At 38.2% G+C, this 24,863-nt stretch overlaps 1 protein-coding gene across 1 annotated transcript in view; it reads right to left on the bottom strand.

Moving 5' to 3' along the window:
* The window catches only part of SEMA3A (semaphorin 3A), a 175,258-nt gene that overhangs the window by 33,609 nt on the left and 116,786 nt on the right, over nt 1-24,863 (bottom strand). Inside the window, exons 7-10 of the mRNA XM_087765816.1 lie at nt 4,571-4,713; nt 3,288-3,402; nt 3,120-3,189; nt 1,903-2,047 (exon numbers count right to left, since the gene is read on the bottom strand). Coding sequence (XP_087621942.1) covers nt 1,903-2,047; nt 3,120-3,189; nt 3,288-3,402; nt 4,571-4,713 — 473 coding nt within the window. The remainder of the gene's footprint in view (nt 1-1,902; nt 2,048-3,119; nt 3,190-3,287; nt 3,403-4,570; nt 4,714-24,863) is intronic.

Below are 24,863 nucleotides of genomic sequence, written 5' to 3'. Positions count from 1 at the left end.
ATGTGAACATCTTTGCACTTTCTTTGTGAATCTTAGCATGTTACAGTGAAATTGTAAGGGTAAAATCCGTTCTGAGAGGATAGCCAGAAAAAAAAAAGGATATGTAACTTAACTGTATTTCCCTATTTTGGCAAAAGATCTGATGGCTTAGGTCACTTAGCCACTTAGGGGCTGGATTGGGGTCCCTGCTTTTCTGCTTGTTCTCAGGAATTTGATCAAGCTATTCTTCTCCCATATGGATCTCAGTTCAAGACCCTCAGACAAGTCTTGGAATAACCCACAGGCTCTGAGGCAGGCAGAGCTGTGTTGCCAGTCTCTAGGGCAAATATTTAAGCTGCGCATTCAGAATCTCAATAGATCTGCATCCGATCCCTGCCGAGGAATGAATGTAACAGAGCCACTGTGCAGCAGCCAGTTCATCTCAGTCTATTTCTGTGACAGAAACATGTAACGTTCTTCTTTGTCTGTAGTTTTACATAATATCTATTATTTGTTTTTGTTTAGAAAAGTTAATCAGTACTGGAATCAAAGAGAAATATAAATAAACAGAATAATGAACACTAACTTATTAAGTCTGTCAGACTGGAAAGAAGATGACATTAGCTGTACAAGAAATACCAAAAATATCTACTCCTTCACATTTTCCACAAGGATATAAAACAATGCAACTGCAAAAAAAAAGCCCTCTGATGTATCAGCATTAACTATAGTAATTAAAAAAAAAAAAGTTCAGCATCAAATGAGACTTGAAATTTCTCCTATGCTTCAGAGCTTGTATTTTAACTCTGGAAAAAATTAGGAATCCCTTTAGCAGTTGTAGTGAGGGAGTGAGGAGTGCTGAGGAATCTGGCTGTCAGGGAGCCACTGTTTTCTTTTACTTAGGAAGTCATTTTCTTTAGGCTGAGCATATATATTGTCTAAGTGTTGGAGATCAGTTAAAAGATCAGGTTTGAAAGAACAATTTCAAAGCATACCAGACAAAAGCAGAAAATCTCATGATTTAAAAGAAATTGTCAAAGTTACTCCTGGTATGTTTTGTGCCTTATATTTAAGGAGACTTTTAAAAGAATATTATAGATATTATAGATATATTACTTATATTTACATGTTTTTATGTATACATGTGTACACATATATTTAATCTTCAGCAATGATATTTCAGAACTTAAATGGGTCAATCTGATTTGCTAAGGAGCTACCCCAATGTATACAATTAATGCTTTTTTCATAAAAGTGAATTCTCAGACTACTGGTAATTTCAGAGGCAGTTAAATATTTCTAGAATGTGATGACATCAGTTGGGAATTGTAAATATGGATGTCTTATATACACTGGTATTTTAGTCATTCATAAACTAGAAACAGAGAAACAGGTAGAAGGATAGGTTTTAAAAAATGCCAGTGGAAGTTAGAAGTTATTATAGTTGCTCTTTCATCCACTGCAGAAATATCTGTCTTACTGTACTAGATTTAATGTCAAGAACAATTGAAAGTTTCTTAACAGCCAGGCAGATGCTCTGGTTTTTGTTCATTCTCACTAAGAATGGCTCAGCCCATATTTGGAACAAAGACAAATTCCAAAGAAAGGATAATGCAGAGTAATTTATTAAACATTTGACTTTCAGTAAAATTCTCCAGCCATTGCTCAAACTTCTGCTGAAGTTGTTAATATGAATGCCAAAATTAAAATCCAAATGAAGTTGCTATTGCAGTTTTATGATTTATAAGAAAATCAGTACCTTTTGGCCCTGGAGGAATTGTTAGCTTTCCCTTCTGCCACCCTACCCATTTCATTATCTTTTTCAGTTTCTTTCCTGGATGTCAGCTCAAGGACCATGTAATGTGTGAAAACATTTTCCATAGTTTTCCCTTTTTAGATTATGATATTTCTTAGGGTACTTACAGTTCCTGGCCGTGGATATGGCACTCGCCCTTGGTAGGGAACCCACTGGTAGTTTGGGCCATCTCGGTGGGCATAGGGACCAAGAAATACCCTCCTCACATCAGTCATGCTGTACATACACACTGCTGACCCCTTGAAGATATTACTAAAAACGAGGGAAGAAGAAATTAAATCAAGTTCTTCAAATTTTCGGTCAGTTTAATCGCGTGGAAGAGCTACGGGAATAGCAGCTTGTTGCTTTATAATTTATTGCATGTGCTGATTATCAAAACCCTGACATGCTCTCAGAGCAATCCTAACTCACCTCCTGTGAAAGTTCAACATAACTGATACGATCTCTCAGACATTTTCCTAAGCAGATGGCTGCTATTCCACTATTTAAAACATATTGTCCCCAGAAGGCCAAAGCCCCGATTTGAGTAAACTTCAACGGGGCTGTCCCTAGAGGACTATTCAATTCTTTCCTACACTTTGCATTTTTCTATTTTTTTTTTTAGCAGTCTCTTCTGTCATTTGGGCAGCACACACACAAACTTCAGTGTTGTTTCTTACCTTGAGATTTCTTACAGAAGACAGTAAGGACTTGTAAATCTCCCTCTTCTATGCCTGGTTATCACTAGAAACATTCTTTCTGTTTAGAAACTAAAACTTTTGTCCTTCACAGATAAATGTGGCAATGCAACCAGTACTGCAAACCTTCCTCAGGCCAAAGCTACAAGTATAATTTTGTTCTTGGTGAAAGCACAATGAAACCAAAACATTCAAGTCACAGTTATATGTGATTCAATAACAGAACTTCTGAAAGATCATTAAACTTTCCAGATTTCAGCAATATTTTTTACTAATACCTCCTTGAGTAGCCAGTTTCTCAGACCACAGATTTTCTATTTTACCCTGCCCCCAAACTAGCATATTTATGCTTGTGTTGTTTTTCTAGGTCTGTGTGGAAAGGGCTACAAATTCTGATCCCCACTATAAAAAGCCAATTCAACAGCAAGAACAGCCTGAGAAACTGATAGTCTTTGTGATTACTAGCTTGGAAGTGATGATGTACATTGCTCATAAGAAACCTTATTCATTAGTTCTTACTGCCACTGACTTCTCAGTTCAAAGGTTAAGAAAATTTTGTGTTCTTTAAAAACATTTTTAACAAAGAGACCTCTTTAAAACAAGCAGCCACCCAAGTTTCCATGCAAGTAAAATGATATGTTCTATACCTGGAAGTTGTGAACACTCCATAGACTATCGGATTTTTAGGGTCTTTTGAGTTCATTAGGAACACATCCTCTGTAACAATAACAAGAGATGGAAAAGAAAACGAAGTTAAATTCATATAGATAATACCTGAAAACATTTCTATATTCAACGCCATTTCTACCACTTACGTAGTTCATCAAAGTGTGTGTCAATGCCATTGGGTCCTGGCACAGAACAAATCAGACGTGCTTTGAGGAAAGTTGTCCATTTGTTAACAAGGCTCCTGTGCCCACCAAAGTCATTCTAATAACAAAAGTATTTTGCATTAATATCTAGTAACAGTCTTTGTTTGAAGCATCAACAGAGTACAGAGAAAATATAGTAAATAACTACAAGATGTTACTTATAGAAAACAGAAAAGCATTCAGCTTTTACATACAAAAGCATTATTATTTTGTCAAAAACACTAATTCTGAATTGGTTTTATTTTACATTGTATTGCTACATATTTCATAGTAGCACATCATTTAAAAAACAAAACCAAAAAAACCCAAACCTCTTTATATATTGTAATACATATATAACACTGGAGAAAGACAGACAGGCAGAATATTTTGCTCCAGAGCTGCCATGTCCTGGTAAAGCTTAAGGGGTTTATTATTCTTAACTGGGTACGAACAAAGTAGAAATGCAGGCTGCAAGTGAACAAAGTAGATAAAAATGCCAGAACGGTGGGATCAGTTGTATAGCTGCAAAACTTATGCATATAGTGCACACAAGGACTCCATACGTATGGGGTAATTGGTTTTCAAGCAGCTACCTCTGGATTTGAGGAGATAAACTGAAATTGTGCTTATGGATTAACATGAAATTTTACTGTAAACATCATAGTTGCAAAAGCCACAACATTTATTAATATAATTTCATTGGTAGAAATCTTTTTAAAAGTCTGTCAGAAAAATATTTGGACGTTTATCAGTGTGGATGAATGATTCAATCTGCAGTCATTAAGGGTCTTCTGAATGGTTGCCCATTTCTACAGCTAAGCTTAAACAACTGTTCCGTTAAATCTTCCTTTGCCTCTGTTTTAAAGATTTTCACTAATGTGGGAATGGAAAGGTATTAACATTCCTTTAAAAAGTAAATTCTTCAAATGTTTTTGGCCTACCTGGAAGTATCACATTTCCTGTAAATGATTCTCTCTTCTGCAGACACATTCTAAGCCTCAGAAGGTGCCTATGACTTTTTAAACAAAACATTGTAGTTTGTGAAGTTTCCCTGAACAGAGAAGAACTGAATAGTATACCTTTGGGTGTGTTATCTCTATTTTTCACTTGGGGTGATCTCTGCTTTAGTACAATGCCAGTGTTAATACTGAATAGTTCACAGGCAAGAAAATGTATTTTCTAAAATCACTTGCAAAGCATCCTGCAAGTGTATTCAATCTCACCCAAAGAAGTCATCATTTTACCTTGCAGATCTGCCCTATTCTGGCATGAGTGGCTTTTCCAGTGTGCTCTCCATCAATTGCATTTTCACGGAAGAAGAAATAGATTTTGTCATCTTCTGGATTGTCACTCTCCGGTATCAGGTGAGCACTAATAAATCTAGGATCTGAGAAGACAATGCCGTTGTGCATGTTACTACTCCATGAATTGAATCACTTGCCTTCCTTATATAAGTGAATTGTGATTTTGCTTCCCAAGAATCAACCTTTGCATCAAATGGCAAATATATCTATGTTAGGTACATCATCACCGATTAGCACGTAGCAGGTATTTACATTCCTATTGTCTTTAATACATAGAGGTGTTTGCTACAGATATTAAATGAGCAGATCTTAACTTTATTATTGGAGCAATTAAACATTCATGAAATCTCTTTACAAATTGTTATATAACATTAGAGCATGGCTTCCTAATTCCATGTGTTTGTTACTGACATTTTTCTTGTTTCTTTGGATGTTTTGACTTTGGTCAATAATCTTTCTGTATATGTCACACATAAAATGAAAGAATTATTGAGACAAATTAATATTCTTAACTCTAGCAATAATGAAGAGTATATAAAGAAAATATTACAGTTTTGATTTATATTGTCTGCTTCCACACTATGATACCCCAAATCCAAACATTTTTTGTCTCGTTTTCAGAAGAGAAATGCATTTGTGAATTTCTATGCAAGTTGTTGAAATACTATGTCTTGTAATTTTTTTAAGGAAGTTGCTTTTGTTGTAGAAAACCTTTATTTCTTGACAATTAGAGTGACAACATTATTTGGTGATAAAGAAGATACATCAACAAATGAAAACACATAAAATGCAGACATACTGATGGGTTACATAAAAAATGGTGGAAAGAAGTTTGGGGAGAGAATTTTATAGAAATCATAACAGTACATTCATACCAGTGGTGAATCTGGCTCATCACTGTATTTTACAGAGATACTTCAGCTGGTATCTCTCACTATATTTGGAAAAAGAAGGCATATCCAACAGATTTACCAATCTGTTTTATAAGCTTTTTACATCCTGCTGGGATAATTAACTGTGAACTATATTTAACTACTCAGAGTCCTGTTCATATGTGAAATTATAAGCTATTTTAGTGTCCTGCATTAACATCTTTTCAGTGTATGTTTATTGCTATATAGTCATGGAAATAACGAACTGTACTTTGTTTTCCCAGTTTGCACTAGCTGTCCTGTGAAACCCGTTGCCTTATTAAGGATGGCAGTGTTTGTAAGCAACATATTTTGATATATTTTTATATATGCATGTATGTTTTTAGATGTTTCTCTTATATGAGTACATACCACATAATTTTGTGTGTGTGAGTGTGTGTATATTCTCATGTACTCTGTGTATGTATATATATGTATATATATAGTCTCATGTACTCTGTGTGTGTGTGTATATATACACAGTATACAAGAAGGACCATACTGGCTTAGACCAAGGTTTACGTAGATCAATATACAGACTCCAACATTGTCCAGAAGTAATTATCTGGGACAAAGAAAGAATATGGTAAGTACAAATAATACCCTCCCAGAATAAACTCCCTTCCTCCAACAGTTTTCAGTGTAGCTGATTCCCTGAGTCTGTTTGCTTTCTATGTGTTTAGTAACTCTCAATAGATTTTTCATCCAGTTATCTCTCTAGACTCTTCTTGAACTCATGCAAATTTCCAGCATTCATAGTGTTCTTTTGGAATTTGTTCCTCACGTACACAATCTAATGGACTAAAACTTACTTCTGATTTCGTGTTTTGAACATTGATCTTACTAACTTCATTTGGTCCCTCTTAATTCCTGTATTGGAAATACCCACAGTGTTCAAGATGTGGATTAATTGTGCTCTTATATAAGGGCCATGGCAGTGCTCTTTGTTGAATTCTCTGTTCTTCTTCTATTAATTCCTAACATTTCATATGGATTTGACAGTTCCTAAGCAGTAATCTGAAATTTTCATGGAACTTTATGTGCCATAACCCCAGAACCTCACTCTTCATTGGTAATGCTCAGTCCACAGCCCATCATTTTATATGTGAAGATAGGCATGTTTTCCTCATGGTCTTCCCCATGGCTTATCACTACATCATTCATCAAGAATAATTTAATTTGTCATTTGATTGCTTAGCTACCCAGTTGCATAAGATCCTTTTGTAATTCTTCACAGTCTTCCTTTGTCTCACTATGCTGAATAACTTAGTATCGTGCGAAAAATTTTCTCATCCTGCTGCTCAACCTCTTTTTCAGGTTATTTATGAACATGTTGAACAACACAGGCCACAGAACAGACCTCTGTGGAACTGTGTCTGTTACCTATTGCTTATTAAAATAAATCTTTTTGGACATCTGAAAACATCAAAAATCGGTAAGCAGCTTAAGCTCTCCACCCCAAACCCCAGGAACTTAAGCTACTAAATTCACTTCCTTTCTTTCTAGCATGCCTTTAGTAGCCTTCAAGTTACACTGACACAAGGCCCAAGATAAATAATAGCTAGACTATATTGTATGATGGTAAATATCTGTTATTTTACATATGATCTACCAGGGCTTTGAATGCAACTTGTATCACAAGAAACAGAAGGCTACAGCTTGAAAATTTCTCCATCGCAGCCTGTGGAAGGATACATCAGAGAAAGAGGATACCCATTAGCAGACACTGGTCTGGGCTACTAGATCTGGAGAACCTCTTGTCTGAATACACTGTTTTTACAATCTTACGGTCTTAATGAAAAGGGTAAAAAAAATCATTCAACCAAAACCTAAATACATTCCCAAATGGTTGAATGATTTGTTTTTAGGGTAATGGGTTTTGTAAATCACAAGATATCAAATTCTAAAATAAATCACTATATTATCAGGCATCAAAAATCTAACTTTACATTGGCCTATGAAGATACTGTGGGGAGTCCCATTTGAGTCAATAATATTGCTGATATAGTATGGGTTATATAAACTTGCCCTCAGTTAGCATGTTATTCTTTTCTTTCCCTCTCATAATTTTGCAAGTGAACCTAGAAACAGTAAGAGAGTCTAGCATTAAAGCAGGAATGATAAAACAATGATAGAAAAATAGTTTAAGAAATTGAAAATATATATTTCAAATAATTCTGTCAGAGTGGTAGCAGAGGAGAGGGGTGTGAGGAAGGCAGATATAACTAACGCCATAGCCAGAGCACATGTGAATATGCTTTGTATACATTTCTTACCAGTGCACATCTGGGATGAATTCAGATTTTCAATTAGTGATTAATAATCCTAACTACATCCCTGAAAATGAAGCAGTCACACAGCCTTATATTAGAACATGTCCATTGTACATCATGGAACAGTTTTTGTTGAATAACACTGGTGTTTCTTACTGAGCAAACCTCAGGCTATTTCGCTATCTGGTTAAATCGATATGTTTTAGTCAATAAAAGAGTGGTTCTTCATGTTATAGGGCCCTTGTTCTTGTTACCTGGTGGTGTTTGCTTTTTTTCCCCTCTTTCATATAACAGATCTATGTCTATGCAATGAAGCAAATAAAGGAAGAACAGGCTACATGTGTTCTGTTGCATATAGAAATAGATACATTTCTGTTCAGAATGAATATAATGATCATAAAAGCAACATCATGATTATATGTGTGGAGAGAGGGAGAGAAATGTGGTTGATAATTTCCTAGGTTATAAAGCTAAGAAGTGGGTGGTGTGAACTAGTGATCTGTAGTGTGCTCTCTATTGTTTCATTAGCGGAGAAGCTATTTGACTTGCCTGCGGCTTGATGCACACTTGCATTTAACTCCAGGGCTTTAGACCGTGCTTACAACTAACTGTTTAGGGTCATGATGAATCAATCAGCCAGATGGCCTGCAGTCACGCAACATAGCGCTCTCCATGGACTACGTAGTATATTTTTATTGCTCTTCTTTGAGAAAGGGAAGGGAGATGTTGTCCACAGATGAGGGACTTCTTGATTCTCCTAATTGCTCACCCATGCAGCAGAAGAAAGAATGTCATCCATGAACGTGTACATTCAAGTATTGAGATTGCCCTGCCTTACCCTGCAAAATTAAACAGGTTGAGTATCAAGGGGTCCCCATGGGAAGTTTAAAATAATTCAGTCAGGGTTGACCTATTTCATACATTCAACATAGCCACAAAACAAGTGCTGGAATGAAATTCAAGCAAGTTTTACTGAATGGAAAGTGGGACTTTGATCCAAACCCACTGGTGACAATTGTAAAAGTCAGTGCACTGCAGCTATTGTGGATAGATAGGATGACTTCAAATTTCTATGTATGAATTAGCAGGTATTCCGCAACACTAAAACTGTCTCCAATCCGTGACGTGCTCAGAAATGCTGTTACAACAGTTCAACACTTTCTTGTTTAAAAGCAGTCTACCATTGGCTAAAAGGCCAGAAAGCATGTTTTGGGAAAATGAATTTAAGAAATAATTTGACGGCAAATATTTTGCAACGATTCATTGCTTTAAAAAAACACAAGCAGACAATGTGGAAGAGTGCTTTAAAAAACAGCGTACATCAAACAAACATGTCTGAAACATGTTTAAGTATGATCAAAGGAGAAACAAAGCCACAGCATAAACACGATCAAAATAAAATTACAGCTAAAAACACTTCTCTGATCTTGCAGCCAATGTGAACAAGCTAAAAATAAAAACTTAGATTTTTATTTAAAACAATCAGCCTCGAGAAGCAAGCTATTAAAGCACACACCTTGTTCAGACTCCTTTTTCCAGTTGCCTTGGCTGTGGGGCTATTTCTCAGCTCCCACGCGACACCTTTCTAACGCCACTTTTTGTGTGCCCTCCTGCAATTACCAGCTCTGCAGACATTTCACTGGCAGCAGCCCATTAAACTGTCCTTCATGAGAAATCTGGCTCTTTATGAAAATGACACCTTGGTCCAGCTGCCTCTATAATTTATATGCCATTGTTTGCTTAGTTAAGTAATGGAAACATGTTTTGCTTGTCTCAGCACTTCAGGTTGAGAAAACGCTAAGGAAAATTGATATGCATTTGTTCTTTTACAAATGTTACTCTTTAGCAGCAACAACCACACACACACCCCAATAGCAAGAAACAATAAAAGTCAGAAATTGGATTTCTAACTGAATTGTATTAGCATTTTAATGAAGATCTATAAACTTGAAGGCACAGAAATTACCTTTAGCTGTCAAGATTGAGTAAGCTGAAGGAACAGAAGCTGGGGTCATCTCTTCATCACTTGACAGGAGCCAAAGGGCAGTTCTCTCAGGAAATGTTTTGTAAAGAGTTTGAACTGAATGCCCCTATTATTGTATATTTATGGTCAAAATGACTAATTTATCAGTTCACAGCAAGAAAATTCTAGGAAACTAGGGAAATTTTATGCTCAGTAAAACTGCAATTGCTATAATTTAATGAAAAGTACTGGAGGGTGACTGGGGCCCTGAGGAGAGGAACATGACTAGGGAAGCTGAAATTAAAAATTTAACAACAACAAAAATAGACAGCTACTCAGGACTTCATAAATACGTACAGTGCCCGTCTACTGAGACCCAGCACAGAGAAACAATCCCCGTCCTCAGAAAATCTGAACTTGAAATCACAGCAAGCTCTACCATCCACAGAGAGGAGGACTTGCAGCACCAGTCACAAATGTGCACAGCAGAGCTGTCTGCCACGGGTGCGCTCGGCAAGGTCACCAGAGGACAAAGCTTTTAATATATGGTGATGAGAGAGCTAAGTTGGTTTGTGGTTTTACACACTCGAACGCAGTTTACAAAACACCGAAGCTTTTAGTGGTGTTCTTCCAAAGTCCCTTCATTTTAATTCTTCAACTTTCACATCCCTCTTGTTGCCAATGACTCAGGCAAATGTAGCAGAGCTCTCATGGATTCACCGCTTACAGTGAAGCTCCTCAACAACACGGATGGCATCAGGCCACATCTTCAAGGCAGGAATGCTCTTTGCACAAGGGATAACTTGTGGCTATTATGGAGCTAATATGAGGGGTTTGTGGCAACTTGCTTTCAGATGCTGACATGGAGAGTAGTACCAGGGACAGACCACAGAGAAGAGATGTGATCTAAAGACACTGTTTTCAAAGCTGTGGGTAGGCAGAGGTGGATGTGTGGCATGCAGGCCATGTATGACTGAGATGTTAGCAGCTGTCACAGGGTACGAAGCACTACGGTCACTCATTGATGCTGCAATGGAAATTCTCATCAGAAAGAGTTTTAAAGACTTGATGATATCAAGCAGTTTGTCTTTGAGTCAAGCCAGATTGATGATGAGGAATGATGATCTTAAAATACCGTCTTAGCTATGGGAATTTCTCCTTCTTAGAAGTTATATTCCATTTTTTAAAATTATTTTTCAAAGACTAGTACAAGCAATTTTGGTGACATAGATTATAATATGGGTTAATAAGTTTAAGGTTTAGCTAATGCTTCTCGTAATTTCAATTGCATACATATTTTTAATTTTTTTTCTGATTCAAAACTCTTTGCAGAATTAAGAAAAAATATCTTCCTCTCTGCAGAATCTGGCTGTTCTGTTTCAGTGGTGACTTGTGTGAATTTTTTTGTGACATAAAGAGCCTATGGATTTTCAAGGAAGAAAGGTATTAAAAATAATATTAACATATCACTATTCCATCATTTCAATACATGGATGCAACAGCAACATAACAAGCAAAAAGACACACATTAAAAAAAAGACACACAAAGCTTTTACACCTGTAAATTCCTCCACATCTCAGTGCTGCTCTTACATATACAGCAACACGGATCTAGTCATTGTGGCTTTTCAGTGCTTTGACCTTGAGTGTCACCAATGGATCATTCTCATTGTGAGAGACATTAAATCTGAATTAAGTGGTGGGCTATTTTTAAGGAATTACTGATTTATAGTTGGGGCAAAAGCAAAGAAGGGAAAGTGCAATTTCGAGGGCTAATAACATGCTAAGGCACATAAGCTCACGCTGGCAGGATAGCTCTAAGGAGAAGTGAAGGAGTGCCCAGGGTCCCTCAGCCGAGCCGGGGCTGAGCTGCGGGCGCGCCTCCCGCAGAGCCAGGCAGGGGCGGCCCGGACCCCGCACCCGGGACCCGCGGCTCGGCCGGGCTGCAGCGCTTCGCCGCGCTCGGCCTCCTCCCCAGTGACCTCGAGGGGAGCACAACCTTAATTTGCGGCACTTAACACCTCTGAAGTAGTGTAAATGAGTCTCTGAGTACCAGCCACGGCTTAAATCTCCCGGCAGTGCCACTACCCCGAGATCTCTCTCCTCCTCTGCCTTAGAGGCGTAATTCGGGATGACTGTTTCTTGGGAGCAGCATTTCAGCTCACGCAGGAAGGAGAAGGAAGAAAATGTTGATCTCTCATGCAATTATCGGTTTCTGAAGCCTTTGTTCTAAAGAGACAACAATAGTTTTGATTCCCTGTAATGACTAATTATATGGTGAAGAAAAGTGAATATAAAAGTTCAGAAAAATTATAGCTTAATTCTCAATGTAAATTAGATTTCTCACAAAACAATGCTTATGATCTACCCATCCTATTTCATTTAAAAGAGGTGATTATTATCTCTTTACAGAACAACAACCAAAATTAACACCTCTTTTCCATTGCTGACTATGTTTTAAGGTGTTGTATATCTATCAACACTCTTAATTTTAAATTGATTTACTTGTCCCTCAGAGAGAATAATTGGGCAACTGAGAAAACTAGTGTCCTTCACAGAAGAGAAAGGAAGGCTTGCAGCATATTGTCTCCATTTAGGAACACTATAATCTCAATTTTCTGTATTTCTTAACCTCGCTGCAGAAAAAGCTAACGAGAGTTCCAGGTAAGAGCCTGTTTCTTCCTCTCTCGGTCATTTATCTGAAGTTTTTGACATTGATGATTGGAAATAAAAACACTGGAAAGCCTGTGCCTTAACTGTGTAATCTACATCTTTAGAGCTCTGGATGAGTGATAAAAACTAAATATTACAGTCATTATGTTAAAAACTGATGTATTAGGGGAGGAAGTGGAGCATGGAGGCACTGAAGACGAAAGATGTTTCTGATTTGGGGTGTTACACACTTTTGGCAATCAAAGCTGTGCTACGGGCCTGCCTTTTGTAAGCTCTGAAGATTCACAGGTGGAGCCCAAGTCCCTGGAGATGCCCAAGCAGTTTATGGTAGATGACCCAAAACTCAGAGACCAAACCTGTTCCTCTCTACTAATGTGATTTTCTCAGGCCTTCCAGAATGCTGAGAGATGTGTGATTACATCTGGATGGAATATTCTTCGTCTTTGCAACTTGGAAATTAGAGGGTACGAGAAAGTGTCCTGAAGGCAGAGAGAGCATGCTGCAGCAACGCCATCAGCCAAACTCCTGACACAGCACGTTGCAGGAGACAAGTCCCTGGCTAAGTGTGAGGAATAGCTGGGGATTAACAAGGCAAACACATTTCACTGAAGGGAAAGCAGGACAGCCTTCAGCAGTATGATTGGCAAAAGCGTGAAACCCCAAACTGAGCAACAGTGGCTTGACAAGTATGTCTTCAGCCTCCATATATCTCCTGAGACCTAAACTCTTACGATTTCTCTGTCAGAAATCTGTGCACAATCCTGTCTCCAGCAGGACCCTTTTGTCCACACATATATTACTTTTCTTTCTGCCTACACTGTGAACAAATATGGTCTTTGTGTCAAAAATAATCCATTTTCAAAATAAGAAGGAAACTTCCAAATTTTGTACTGCCAGGTTCAATTTGAAATGTGTGGAAGGGGTTGTATAGCTGTAAAAACAACCTCCTCCCCAACATCATGTCAAAAACCTGGACAGGACTCTGCCATCATCTCAATTCTCAGTGAGGGATGTTCATTCATCGGGAAATGATCATCAGCCCGAGCCAGTTCCCAAGGAGTGATCCAGCAGACAACACTCCTGTAGCAATTTCCTAACCTATCCAATCTCCTGTAATTTAATTTCTTTGTTAAATCCTTTAGATTTGGCCACAAAACTGAGGTCATTTTGTCAAACTATGAAAAAGGTTTTGTTGTTATAATTAACTTTTACAGCTAGTGTAAAGCAACTTGACACAAAATCCATTAAAGTAAGATTAATGAGGGATGGCAGCAAAGACTGAAAAAAGGGCTGGGTGAATGACTGGTTTTAACTGATCTGTCAGTGTAGCCCAGCAACATAAAATGCAGTAAGGCATCTGTAAGCGGAAGCAAAACCCCTCAGCACAACCTGAGGTATTCAGTACGATAACATCAGTTATGACAACCTCTTTCAGTAGTCATGTGAGCATAATATGTGACTCCAACTTAATTTAGCTTCAGTCAACATAAGGCATTAACAGGATTTGTACCCAACTGAAATAATGTACTAGTTTATTGATGATATGAAACTTAGTTCTACTCATTAAAAAAAAAAAAGAGAAAGTATTTGATAGCACAGGTGTGATGAAAACCATGGAGCTGCTTGAGACAGAAAAGCTTTGCAACATTACCTTTTATGCTCCTCTGTCAGAAAGTTGTTCTCAAACACTGTTTAATTGGTATGTACTTTTATTCTGTACAAGCAAACCCTCCTTTTTTTTTATTCACTGACAGCATTTCAGAAATGTTTGATGTAATTACTGTGACTTTTAAGAATGAAAACCTTCTTGGAGTAATATTGTATCAGACTCAAAATTTTAGCATTTTTTAAAAGGAGTGAGGGAGGAATTTGCGGCTTACATGCTTGTGATACATAAACAGGAGGGAGAGGAATTAGAAGAAAGTTTAGCAAAAGTATTTAAAAAGTAATAAAAGAATGAAATGTAAAAAATATAGGTTCTGTAATGAATGGGAAAATGTGGAATGTTTTTTTAAAGAATGCTTTCTACCAACAGGTCTGGCAAAAAAAAAATCAAAGCTGAAAGTATGTCAAATATGAAGCAGAATTGAGTATTAATAATGACAACCCATTTACACAATCTTGTGAAAAAAGCCGATGACTCACTAGTTCTTTTAAAATATCTCATAGGAAGGTTTTGCACCTTTCCTTCTCATGGAGCTTTTTCTGCCTTTAGTAGAAGTTCCTTCAGAGAAACAGAATGGGAAACAGAGACCGAAGGGGTGGGTAGGTGAAGAGCGCTGTGCCCTGTGACTGTCAGATTTTACAGTGTGTCAAATGTTATCACAGAGATCAGGAAATATGATTAATCTCACTGACATTAGTGGAACAGTTTTTACTATTTATAATGGTATTGAATTTTGCTCAAATGGCAGTAAAAGAATCAATAAACACCAATCCTCGGATATATGGCCATATTCACAGATAATGTATTATCACTAAATGCTTTCAAATATTTCATAAGATCTGTGGAGTGAATGGGAAAAATATGTAATCCAGTCTTTAAAATAACTTTTCTTCTATTTTTCTGAATGATCATCTGTAAAAAAGCTCTGTCTCTGAAAGGGTATCTGGTTTCTTCTTTTACCAACTCATCTAATAAAATTGTCCTACAAATCTTCTGCACTTACCTGAACAGAAAACTTTACAAACCTACCAACAGGAAATGAAATTTATGTATATAAACATCTGCTAAAAATACTCCTTTTCATAATTCAGGAATCTGACAAAAACACAGGCCAGCCTATCACTTTGAAAGGTAAATCAGAAAGGGAACTATTTTGTCTTCATTTACTTAGTATGTTGTGGCAGCCCTAAGAGCCTGGGAACATCAAATTCTGCTGGATGTTGTACAAGAGATGGTGGTGTCAAGATTTCCAGTTTAACCCTTGCCTTTGAAAGAGGTAATTTTCTCTGATAACACTACAGGATGTCTCACCTTCCTAATGTGAAACATTCAGGCTATAGCCATCAGTGATATGGACCTGAGACCAGAGGGAAAAAAGAGATAAAAGAAGCATATCAGCTGGGAGTTTTTGGTGAGTTACTCTCAACAGTCTTCTGGATATGGAAACTTTCAGACAACACTGCTGCTTTTGAGACTGAGATTCTTAAAAGCAGTGTTACCACATTTCAATAATATAGTAATTTATCTGTACGCTATGATATTATCTAAGACATTCACTGCTTCTGAGTATCAGCTATTAGCTGGTGAATACCTGTATAACTTGACATATCTTAAATGTTACCATAAAGTTTACCATTTCTTTTTTACTGTATGGTGTGTAAAAGCACCACACAGTAAAAGCACCAATTTTTAGAAAATAAAATCTAACACCAGCTATTCAACAAAGACAGATTGTTATAAACCCATGGAATCCAGTGGAAGAGCAAGGGATGGAATACTTTTGACACCACTTTGAAATGTAAAAGCTTGGCATTGAAGTCTGAGATAAGTAATATGGGTGCTCCAAAGATCAAGGGGAAAAAGAAATACCACTTTGGCAATGCAGCAAACCGGGAAGTTCTGGATCTATTGCACTGTCAGAACTTAAAGGCATCAAATGAGGAACCATTTGTCAAACTTTTTTTTTTTTTTTTTTTTTTTTGATCTGTCCACCATATCTGAGAACTGCGGTTCAGTGAATAAGGTATTCGGGGCTTCTTTGTTTATTTTCTCTGTCATTTAGTCAAACATGCTACTTTTACAAGTGAAAAGTAAGTATCCATTTGTCTCTCCCATTTGTCTTTTTCTCTTCCTGTTCTCTCTTCCTTACACCATGGTCATGAATAAGGCTCTACAGGGTAAATGCTGCTGGTGGTGACATCTGTTTCACCCTTCTATTTTGCAGGTGTTGCCTGGTGGAACCTGGGGAAGAACCCAGTGAAGTGACTCAAGTGAGACTGGAACGGTATCTATCCTGGCAACACGGGGTTGCAGAACTAAATGAGGAAAAATTACTAAAAGATTTTGTATTAATTAAAACCCTGAAAAGGATGAAAACTGATCTGCTGGAAAATTACAAGCCATATTAAATATAGAGTTTTGTAACTCAGTGTTATCCCTCCTCCTCTGTTTAGAGGTTACAGAGATACTAAGATGTCCTACGGTTACAGCACAAAAGGCCTGATTTGATGTATCATAGTATTTCAGAAAAAATGATTCTATAAAATCTTCAAGGAATTAACAGATCTGAATTTAACTACAACAGATGGTCTATCTACATTTCTTGATCTTACATGCTCTTTGTGTCTACCTAATCACAAAGTATTGCATTAGGCCCAGTACTGCTCTTAGTAAACAGCCACAACTCTGCTAAATACAGAAGTCGGAATATATCCTTGAGAACGGAGCTTAATATTAGCTTTGCAATTCTTTGCTAGTGTGACTTTTGAATTGTGCTCTTGAACTACCTGAATGTGTTATCAGTGTTTTAAATACATTGATGTTTCTACTTTGTTGTAAAAACAGGCTTTTAATACAACACAGTATTTAGCAATCTAGTACCAGCCATCAGTCTGATATCAGCCGTGACATTATTTAATTTTCAGAATCACAGAGGTTAAAGCTCACTGAACTATAAACAGTTGGAAACATGGAGTGTAATCCCAAGGCACAGCTCTGCACAAGCTGTAATTTAAATCATATTGCATGCTAAGCTGAAAAGGCAGTGCAGGTCCCAAAGGGCATGAATAAATCTGCAGTCACTGATTTGCCACACACATTTGTGTTGGGATTCTGTAACTGTGCAAATGTGATGTCTTCTTTAGTGCAGGGGACCTGTCATCTACTGAGATTTGTAATTAAATAACCCAAAGAACAAAAGCAATTACTTAGCCTTACAAGCATTCAGACTGGAATTTACACGATTTCATGAACAAAGAGAAGGGGAAGTTATGGAGACAGAGAGAAAGGGAGGCTTTAAGTCTGCAACTTAATTCAGCTGTGTCTAGAGCTAGCTGAGATTTTAATGTATAGACCAGGTATTCACATACCTGGCTTACTTTGAACTAATAATTCCGTCATCGCAAACTCCATTCTGAAGTGGATGTTTCTCCATCTAAGGAGCCTATTATGTTTCCAGCTGGCTAGATGCCACATCAGGTGCCGGCTTTGAGCAATCAGTTGTGTTAATTGCAAGCAACACTGAATGCCTTTTGGGACAAGCAATTCACGGTTCAGGAATGTTAGTGTAAAGGGGGTTAGGTTCAGCCCCATTACCAAGAACAAATCACAAAGTTTGCATAGGTTGCAAACTAACAGTTGTAAATTTATGGAATGGGGGAAAGAGGTAGGAACAGGCTAAGGGGCTGTATCCTCACATCATTAACTCTGCTGGGTGTGCTGGGCATCTGTTACTTGATGGGGTGATGGCTATGTGGTGGTGGAGCCCTTCATATTTTCAGCTCAGCAGCTCTGTCCTCCCATTTGCCTGGTTCTGTCAGGTATTCTGATCCAGGCCAACAAGGCCAAGACATTGGTTCAAGAGAAGACTACATCAGCTACCCATGAACATGGTCTCCTCCACATTTGTTGTCATTTTCCTTCTTTCTATTTGCCATGCTGGGAAAATAATAATAATAAAAAGATGCATAGGTGTTGTTTGATCTAAAGGAAGTATTATAAGGGCATAAATAACAGTGAATGCCATAAATGGATGTTGAAGGGCAGATTTATATAAAAAACAGCCACTGAAGAAATAAAGCATATTAATGAAATGTGCTGAGCACTGCAGTGAGTAGAAATCAGCAGATCTTTCTTGACTGCATTGGGGATATTCTCATTTATTACCAGCTAAAGAGCTGACCTGTAGTATTTTTTAGTATCTAACTTTTGTCTCAGTACCCGAATAACAAGTTTTAGCTAGTCTATCTATTTGCAATGGTTGATTTCTAATACGTTTGCCCATGAGTCGCGGCACCAGCAGTATTTAAAAGAAGAAACCTGCCCAAATGTTGGAGGTGATGAATGGGAGGCTTGGATTGAATACTTAGAGATAAATGGAGTTAGTGTGTGGCAGGGAGGGGGAGGAACTGGTACAAACCTAAGTCTGCAGGTGCTTAGAAACAGCGTGGAGGCTCAGGAAGTGTCTCTAATACCCTTTAGAGGCTCAGTCCCTGGTGTCTCACACGACTGTACAAAGAAAACTTCTTAAAACAAAGCCATCTTATTTCTCCCTTTAACACAGACTAAAACATTGCCAAACACTTTTGCGTCTGAAGCTGTGTATTTCATTAAATTCAATGCAATTCACTCAGCACTCTCCATTTTTGTGTGGCTGAAACCTCTAATTCTCCCCCCACCGCCCTGCGGCCAGCGTGCTCTAGTCACATCACACTTAACCTTTGCCTTGGCTTCTCAAAAAAGAATTTGTTTCACTCTATTCACGGCTTCAACAGTTTGGCAAACTGCACTTGAGTGCCGCGCTGGGCCTTTATATTGAACACACTAATCTGATTGTTTTTCCACTCTACAAACTTTGGGTCAACAATCAAGCTGCTGCCAGAAACTAATTAATTTGCAAACAGGCCCCATTTTCACAGGGGGAGAGCTTTTGAAACCTATGTCAGTAGAGCTGGTCACACCATGGTGACATGCATTGTCATGGCATCCACTTTTCTGGGTAATTCTCCTCACTAATTTTTCACCACACACATGAACTCAAATTACCCAGTCAACAGTAAATCTCTATTGAATGCCCACCAAACCCTGAGCGTGGTGGCCTGAGAAGAGGAAATTGGTATTGACAGGGTCAACACTCATTAAATTGATGGCTGGAGCAGAAGAGAAAAAAAACCCAACACAAGAACATAACAAAAAGATTCAGATGTATGTCATATCCCAGTGAAGGGGGCTGTAACAGACCCATTCCAGCTTTGTTTAAATCAATTAGTATTCTGCTGTGTGATTCCCTACAAGCAGATTTCTGCTTAACTTTTCTTGAAAAACTGGTTAGTTACCTTTGTGAACAGGAAAGGAGGCATAATCTGGTAGCTAAAAGTCACTGTTTTCCAAGCATCAGACCTGTGATGAGCCCTCATAGAGATCTCAGAGATCATGAGAAACCTGCTTTAAACTGCAAGGCCTATAACACATAGGCTTTGTCTTTGGCATCCTGACACCTAATCTGAACTTTCCTTTTCCTTAAGCTGATTTGGACCTTTGAAAAAATAATAATTACAAAGAAACCCATGTTGTGTAATTTAAAGTGGGGCTTACAGCAAAAGCAAAGCAAAGTGCAGTCTTAGAACCTGAACACTACACCTGTCCTGGACAAATTACCTTTTTTTGTCTATTGAAATTCATCTCCAGGGCAAAGAAGAGGCTTCCTGTGAACTGATGCATGTGGGTAGTGTGTTTATATTTCTACATATATGTATACATAGATATGGTCCTTTTAATTATATATTAACTGAAAGCAGTACACAAAGCTTTCTACTAGAGATTATTGCCACAACTACCACTGCTTGAGTTATATACTGCGTTTATTCCGTCTTATCTGAACAAACCATCACTTTACAAAGCTGTCCATTGCCAACTCTACAAGCTATCCATTGAAATAAATACATACAAATAAACAATCCTTCTTAGTTAAAAAAAAAAAAAAAAAGCTTTCTAGAGAACATAGAATATCACTGGGACTACTGGTAATCAGACAATTGCTGGTGTTTACTTTTCAGTGCGAGAAGGGTACAGAGCTGGAGACATCCAGGATCGAGTGTGACTCCTGGAGTGTACTCAAGCAGCAGGGTTTTTACACAGCTCCTACTGCTGGAGGTGGCAGATGAGACTCAGATTTGTTTATCTAAAGCTATGTCTATAAGAAGCAACTCACCTGGGTCATCAAATTTGATTCTGAACACCCAAGCATGATCACTCGAGTTGCCCTGTACAGCCAGGTGCACTGATTTATCTGCTTCTAGCATCTAGCCAGAGCTTGTACTGGCTCATTTGTCCAATTTCTTCCCCAGAGAAGTTAGAGCATAGGTGATGGGAAAGGCTATACTCTCAGATCTCTCCCTGACATAAAGCTCACCAGGGGCAAGCTCACTGGGTCGTTGAGCTGATATCATATTCACCATTGATATAAAAACCCTAAAATTTAGCAATGCTAAGGCACATCACCAATAGATCAGTTCAGTGTACATGAGTGAGTGTAGATCCCCAAGCTGCCAAGCACTTCCAAGTCTCTGTTTAAAGAGAGACTATGCACTGATCTGTTTGGGACTGGGATCATATCCCACAGTTCTTGTTTTGAGAGCTATGAATATTTTTCCTAAAACTGTACTACATGCAGCAGACAAACTTCTCTGGTCTCCAGTGGAAACAGTGCACAAAGCACTCTGAGCTCCTCCATTATTTTTGATCTTATATGCTCTATAAAGAGAGTCACACTATGAATTGCAGCAAAGCACGGCTTTTAATCTACACTCCTGGCTATTATTTTTTGGTGTGGATAATAAGGCTGACCAAGCTAAAACCCATAAATGAGTCCACGGCTAACCATGTAGTATACACATATCCTAAGTCAGGTGCTCCTGGACTAATTTGTATCCTAACTTTCCCAAGCATATTGTGGCTATATCTCAGACCAATATGTTTACCGATGCAAGTCTTTTTGCCCCAGGTCATATTCTCCAGAGTGTGAGGAAGTTCTCAAAATGCAGTCAAACCAGGGGAATATCCTCTTCTGCTTCATCTTTCCTATCCGCTTTTTCCACTCCAGCCTCAAAACTTATTCTTTGGCTACTTTTACCAATTTTTCATACCTAAACGCAACAAAATCTCATCCACAACACTGAAATTTAATGAAGAAAATGACCTAATCCTAGACTATGGGGGGTGGCAGGGCAATGGGGGGAGAGAGACAGAGAGAAGATCTATTTCCTAGAAGAATTTAAAATAATTTAATTCAGGCCACTTGATGGGAGATTATAATTTTTCTGGTTGTCTTTACCCACCATCTTCATGATCTTTCTCACATCCAGGGGAACCATAAAGCACATTCTCTAATTGCTACTTGGTCTTTGATTTCTGAATCAAATGCTTCTCTTTGTATAAAGATACAGGGAGCATTTATCAGACAGGATGAGTCAACTGGTTCAAATGCATGAGTATCTTCTGATCAAGTATTCAGCTGGACTTATGGCTTCCTGAGTTGTACCCATTTCAGGTCAGTGACAGTATAAATGTCAAGTAATACCATTAACAAAGAAGTGATTATTTTGTGATTTCAGAAATTCTACATTTCTTCCAAGAGAAAAAGAACGGGTTGCAATAAAAATGTATAGAGAAAAGACTTGTTAGATTGCAATGAGAAAAACAATTTAAAATCCATATTCAATCTCTCAAATTTGGATCTACAGACTTAAGGGAGAAAAAAAACCCTGTAAATTGAGTTGGTATGCCATTCTGTTCACATTATTATGCCACCGTCACCATAGTTTCTGAGTACTTCCTAGCACTCTGTTAGGTGACATTAGCATTTGTCACACATGGAATTTATCACTGTGAAATTATTTATTACTATTCTTAGCAATGAAGATAATGGGAATGGGGGTAGGAGGGTGTATTGAGTGAGAAATGAGACTTGCATATATGGACATGTTTTGTTCCTGCAAGGGTCGGAGTTGTTCATGCCTGTACAGGCAGTGGTGGGAAAGTGTGGGACCCGGTCCGCACTACAGCCTGCATGATAGGAGATATCAGCTGACTAATTTGGTTCAAATACAGAAATGCATATTTTAAGCGCAAGAGATCCTTGCGTGGAAAAAAACCCAAACAAAAGGACAACAACAAAAAAACAAACACAAAAAAAAATCCCCTCACTGTTTTCACTGGTAAGGTTGTTTAAATATGCCCTTGTAAACTTATGGGAATGCAGACCTGGGACAGACGACTGTCTACTCACTGCAGTCCCTTGCAATGTCAGGCAAGCATGCTATATGGCAATACATAAAACGTTATCTAAGTTCCTCTTAAAATCAGCTAGGCTGCCTCACTGACTACTTCTATTGGGCAGCTTTTTCTAATTTCATCCCCCCCATGGTTTAAGACTTCTAATTTGAAGACTAAATATATTCATATGAAGTTCATACCCTGTTGTTTTTTTTTTTTTTCAATGTCTTTTATTTTAATAGCTCTTGCTGGAGGTTTATTGTATTTGTAGCATCCATCACCTCCTTTCTCCAAGAATATCTCAGATGTCCTTTATGAAATAACCCCCAGGTACCAGAATGGTTGGGTCCTGTCTATGCTGGCAGGTCAGCCATTTTCCACATCTGCTTCCGTTTGGTGGCATGTATTTTACTGTTTTCTGTATATCTGGATTGGGAATGTGTAGGAGGTGATGCTGGAAAGTGGGAAACTACGAAGAAATTTAGGGACAAGGGAGTGGCCCAGAAGAGGGGGGCACATTTTATACAGTTTTATTAGAGAGGTAAAAATCCTGTAAACGAGCTGCAATCTTGTCTTTCTCTTGCCATACATTCCTCTACTGAGCAATACATATATATTCAAAATTATGTGTGTATGTTGCCAGTGCTGGGACATCCTACATAAGCGGAAACAACATAAAGAGATGGCTAAAGTTCTGTATGAATGCCAGGAGAGTATCAAGTCCATGTTTCCTGCCTTGGAGCCTGTGAAATTTAAGAGGGCATTTTCTTTTTTATTGAACAGTCGCTCAGCTTCTATTATTCTCAGCTGTTTATGTAACCGTAAAGTAAAGATTACCAAGGACAATAACCGCAGGGGACTAAGCACAGCTACTACCCCACTTTAAAAATTAAGCCATGGAAAGTATGCTAAAATAATATCATAGAGCTAGTTTAAACCCATAAAAAGCAAGGAAATTCCAAGGCAAGGCTGGAAATCCAGACTGACAGTCTCTCTTAACCCCAGGTCTAGTAAAGAGGGTAAGTGAGGCCCCTCCCTTTTCTGGGGTGCAAACCAGATTCATAATACTACTTTAATGTAGCTTTTGTGATCTAATTTCCTTTCAAATCTTCTGCAGCCCAACTCTGTTTTGCTTTTAAAATAAATGTTTATGGTTATTCATTTTACAAAATGTTAACAATTTAAGGCCAGATCCCCTTTGCTCAAGTCAGGGAAGATGAGAGCAGCTCTAAACTTTCCTTCCACTCCCCTAATCTTCAGCTTAAAAACTGCCTTCAGTACATTGCTTTTGAGTTGCTTAGCATTTGCTGTGGTACACTGCACACCCATTTCTGCCTTCTTGCCTCCAGCCATGCCCTCAGCCCTTGCATGAATGCTGCTGCGGAGGGTGTAGAGCAAACGCCGCGTGTTGTTCACCAGGGAACTCCCTGGTACCAGGCGAAGATGCTCCGACTTTCTCGGGCCTCCTACTCATCTCTTTTTATTGCTGAAGAAGTTCATAGAAGCAGGACCTGATCTACACTTTCTTGAAATAGCACTAGCTTCTGATGGCTCTGAACTATAAGAGGCAATGGCACATTTAAAGGGAAACATGATTTTTGCCTATAGGCAAGACTCTGTAAGATATATGTGTAACATCAAAGCCTTTGCTCCTTATAGTAAAGCTGGACAGGAGGTGTTTTTTCAATTTCAAGATTTTTTCTGAGAGTTCAAAACTATTCTTGGCCCTCACTGGAACCAACTAAGACTGTCAAAGCTTTTTGAGCAGAGAAATTCCATGCACTTAACAGAGAAGCCAATAATGTCCAGGGTGAGCATGCACATGGCTTATAACAAAGTACATGATTCAGTCTGGGGCATTGAACTATGGCTTTTCATATCCAAGATTCCTTCCCTCAGCACCAATGTATTTTGCTGTGTTTTTGCAAATGCCTCCGTGTCACATCTGGCCAACTCTGTATCAATAATTAAATATACACTGCTACAGCGACTGATGTATGGTTCCCTACCTTCTAGATGAATGCCCGGACTACATGGCTATAGAATCAGTCTCCCTTGCTTTATTTGGCTTGGTGACTGTTTAATTATTTATACAAAACAAAATGTCTGTAAAAGCCTGTGAGTATTTAATATCTTTAAAAGACTTTAAAAGTCTTTAAGAGCTGCTGGTCAGCACCTTCCCTTGGGCCGGGCACAGTTCAAAGCTCTCTTCCCAGCAACATTTAACTTCTTACGAAAGGTGGAGCCTCTCCAAAAAGTGACTGTGTGATCTCTGTAGGAACTCTGCATTCATACTTAAATACAGAAAACTTAACCACTCCGTGCAATGTTGTCCTACTTTTAAATGAGTTCAGGATGATATTTAAATTCTAGGAAAAGTTTGCAAGCTCTTAATGTCATCTTCTCTCCATTTTTGGTACCAAACAGTCGTGTTTTCTGCACCCTGTCAGCTCTGACCTTAGCCTTAGTTTGGGAA

This window comes from Nipponia nippon, unplaced genomic scaffold, assembly GCF_047370975.1.
Source record: "Nipponia nippon isolate SJK-2023a ecotype South Korea unplaced genomic scaffold, ASM4737097v1 scaffold_3, whole genome shotgun sequence".
Classification (NCBI taxonomy): Eukaryota; Metazoa; Chordata; class Aves; order Pelecaniformes; family Threskiornithidae; genus Nipponia; species Nipponia nippon.
This window is presented reverse-complemented; position numbering and strand designations above follow the sequence as displayed.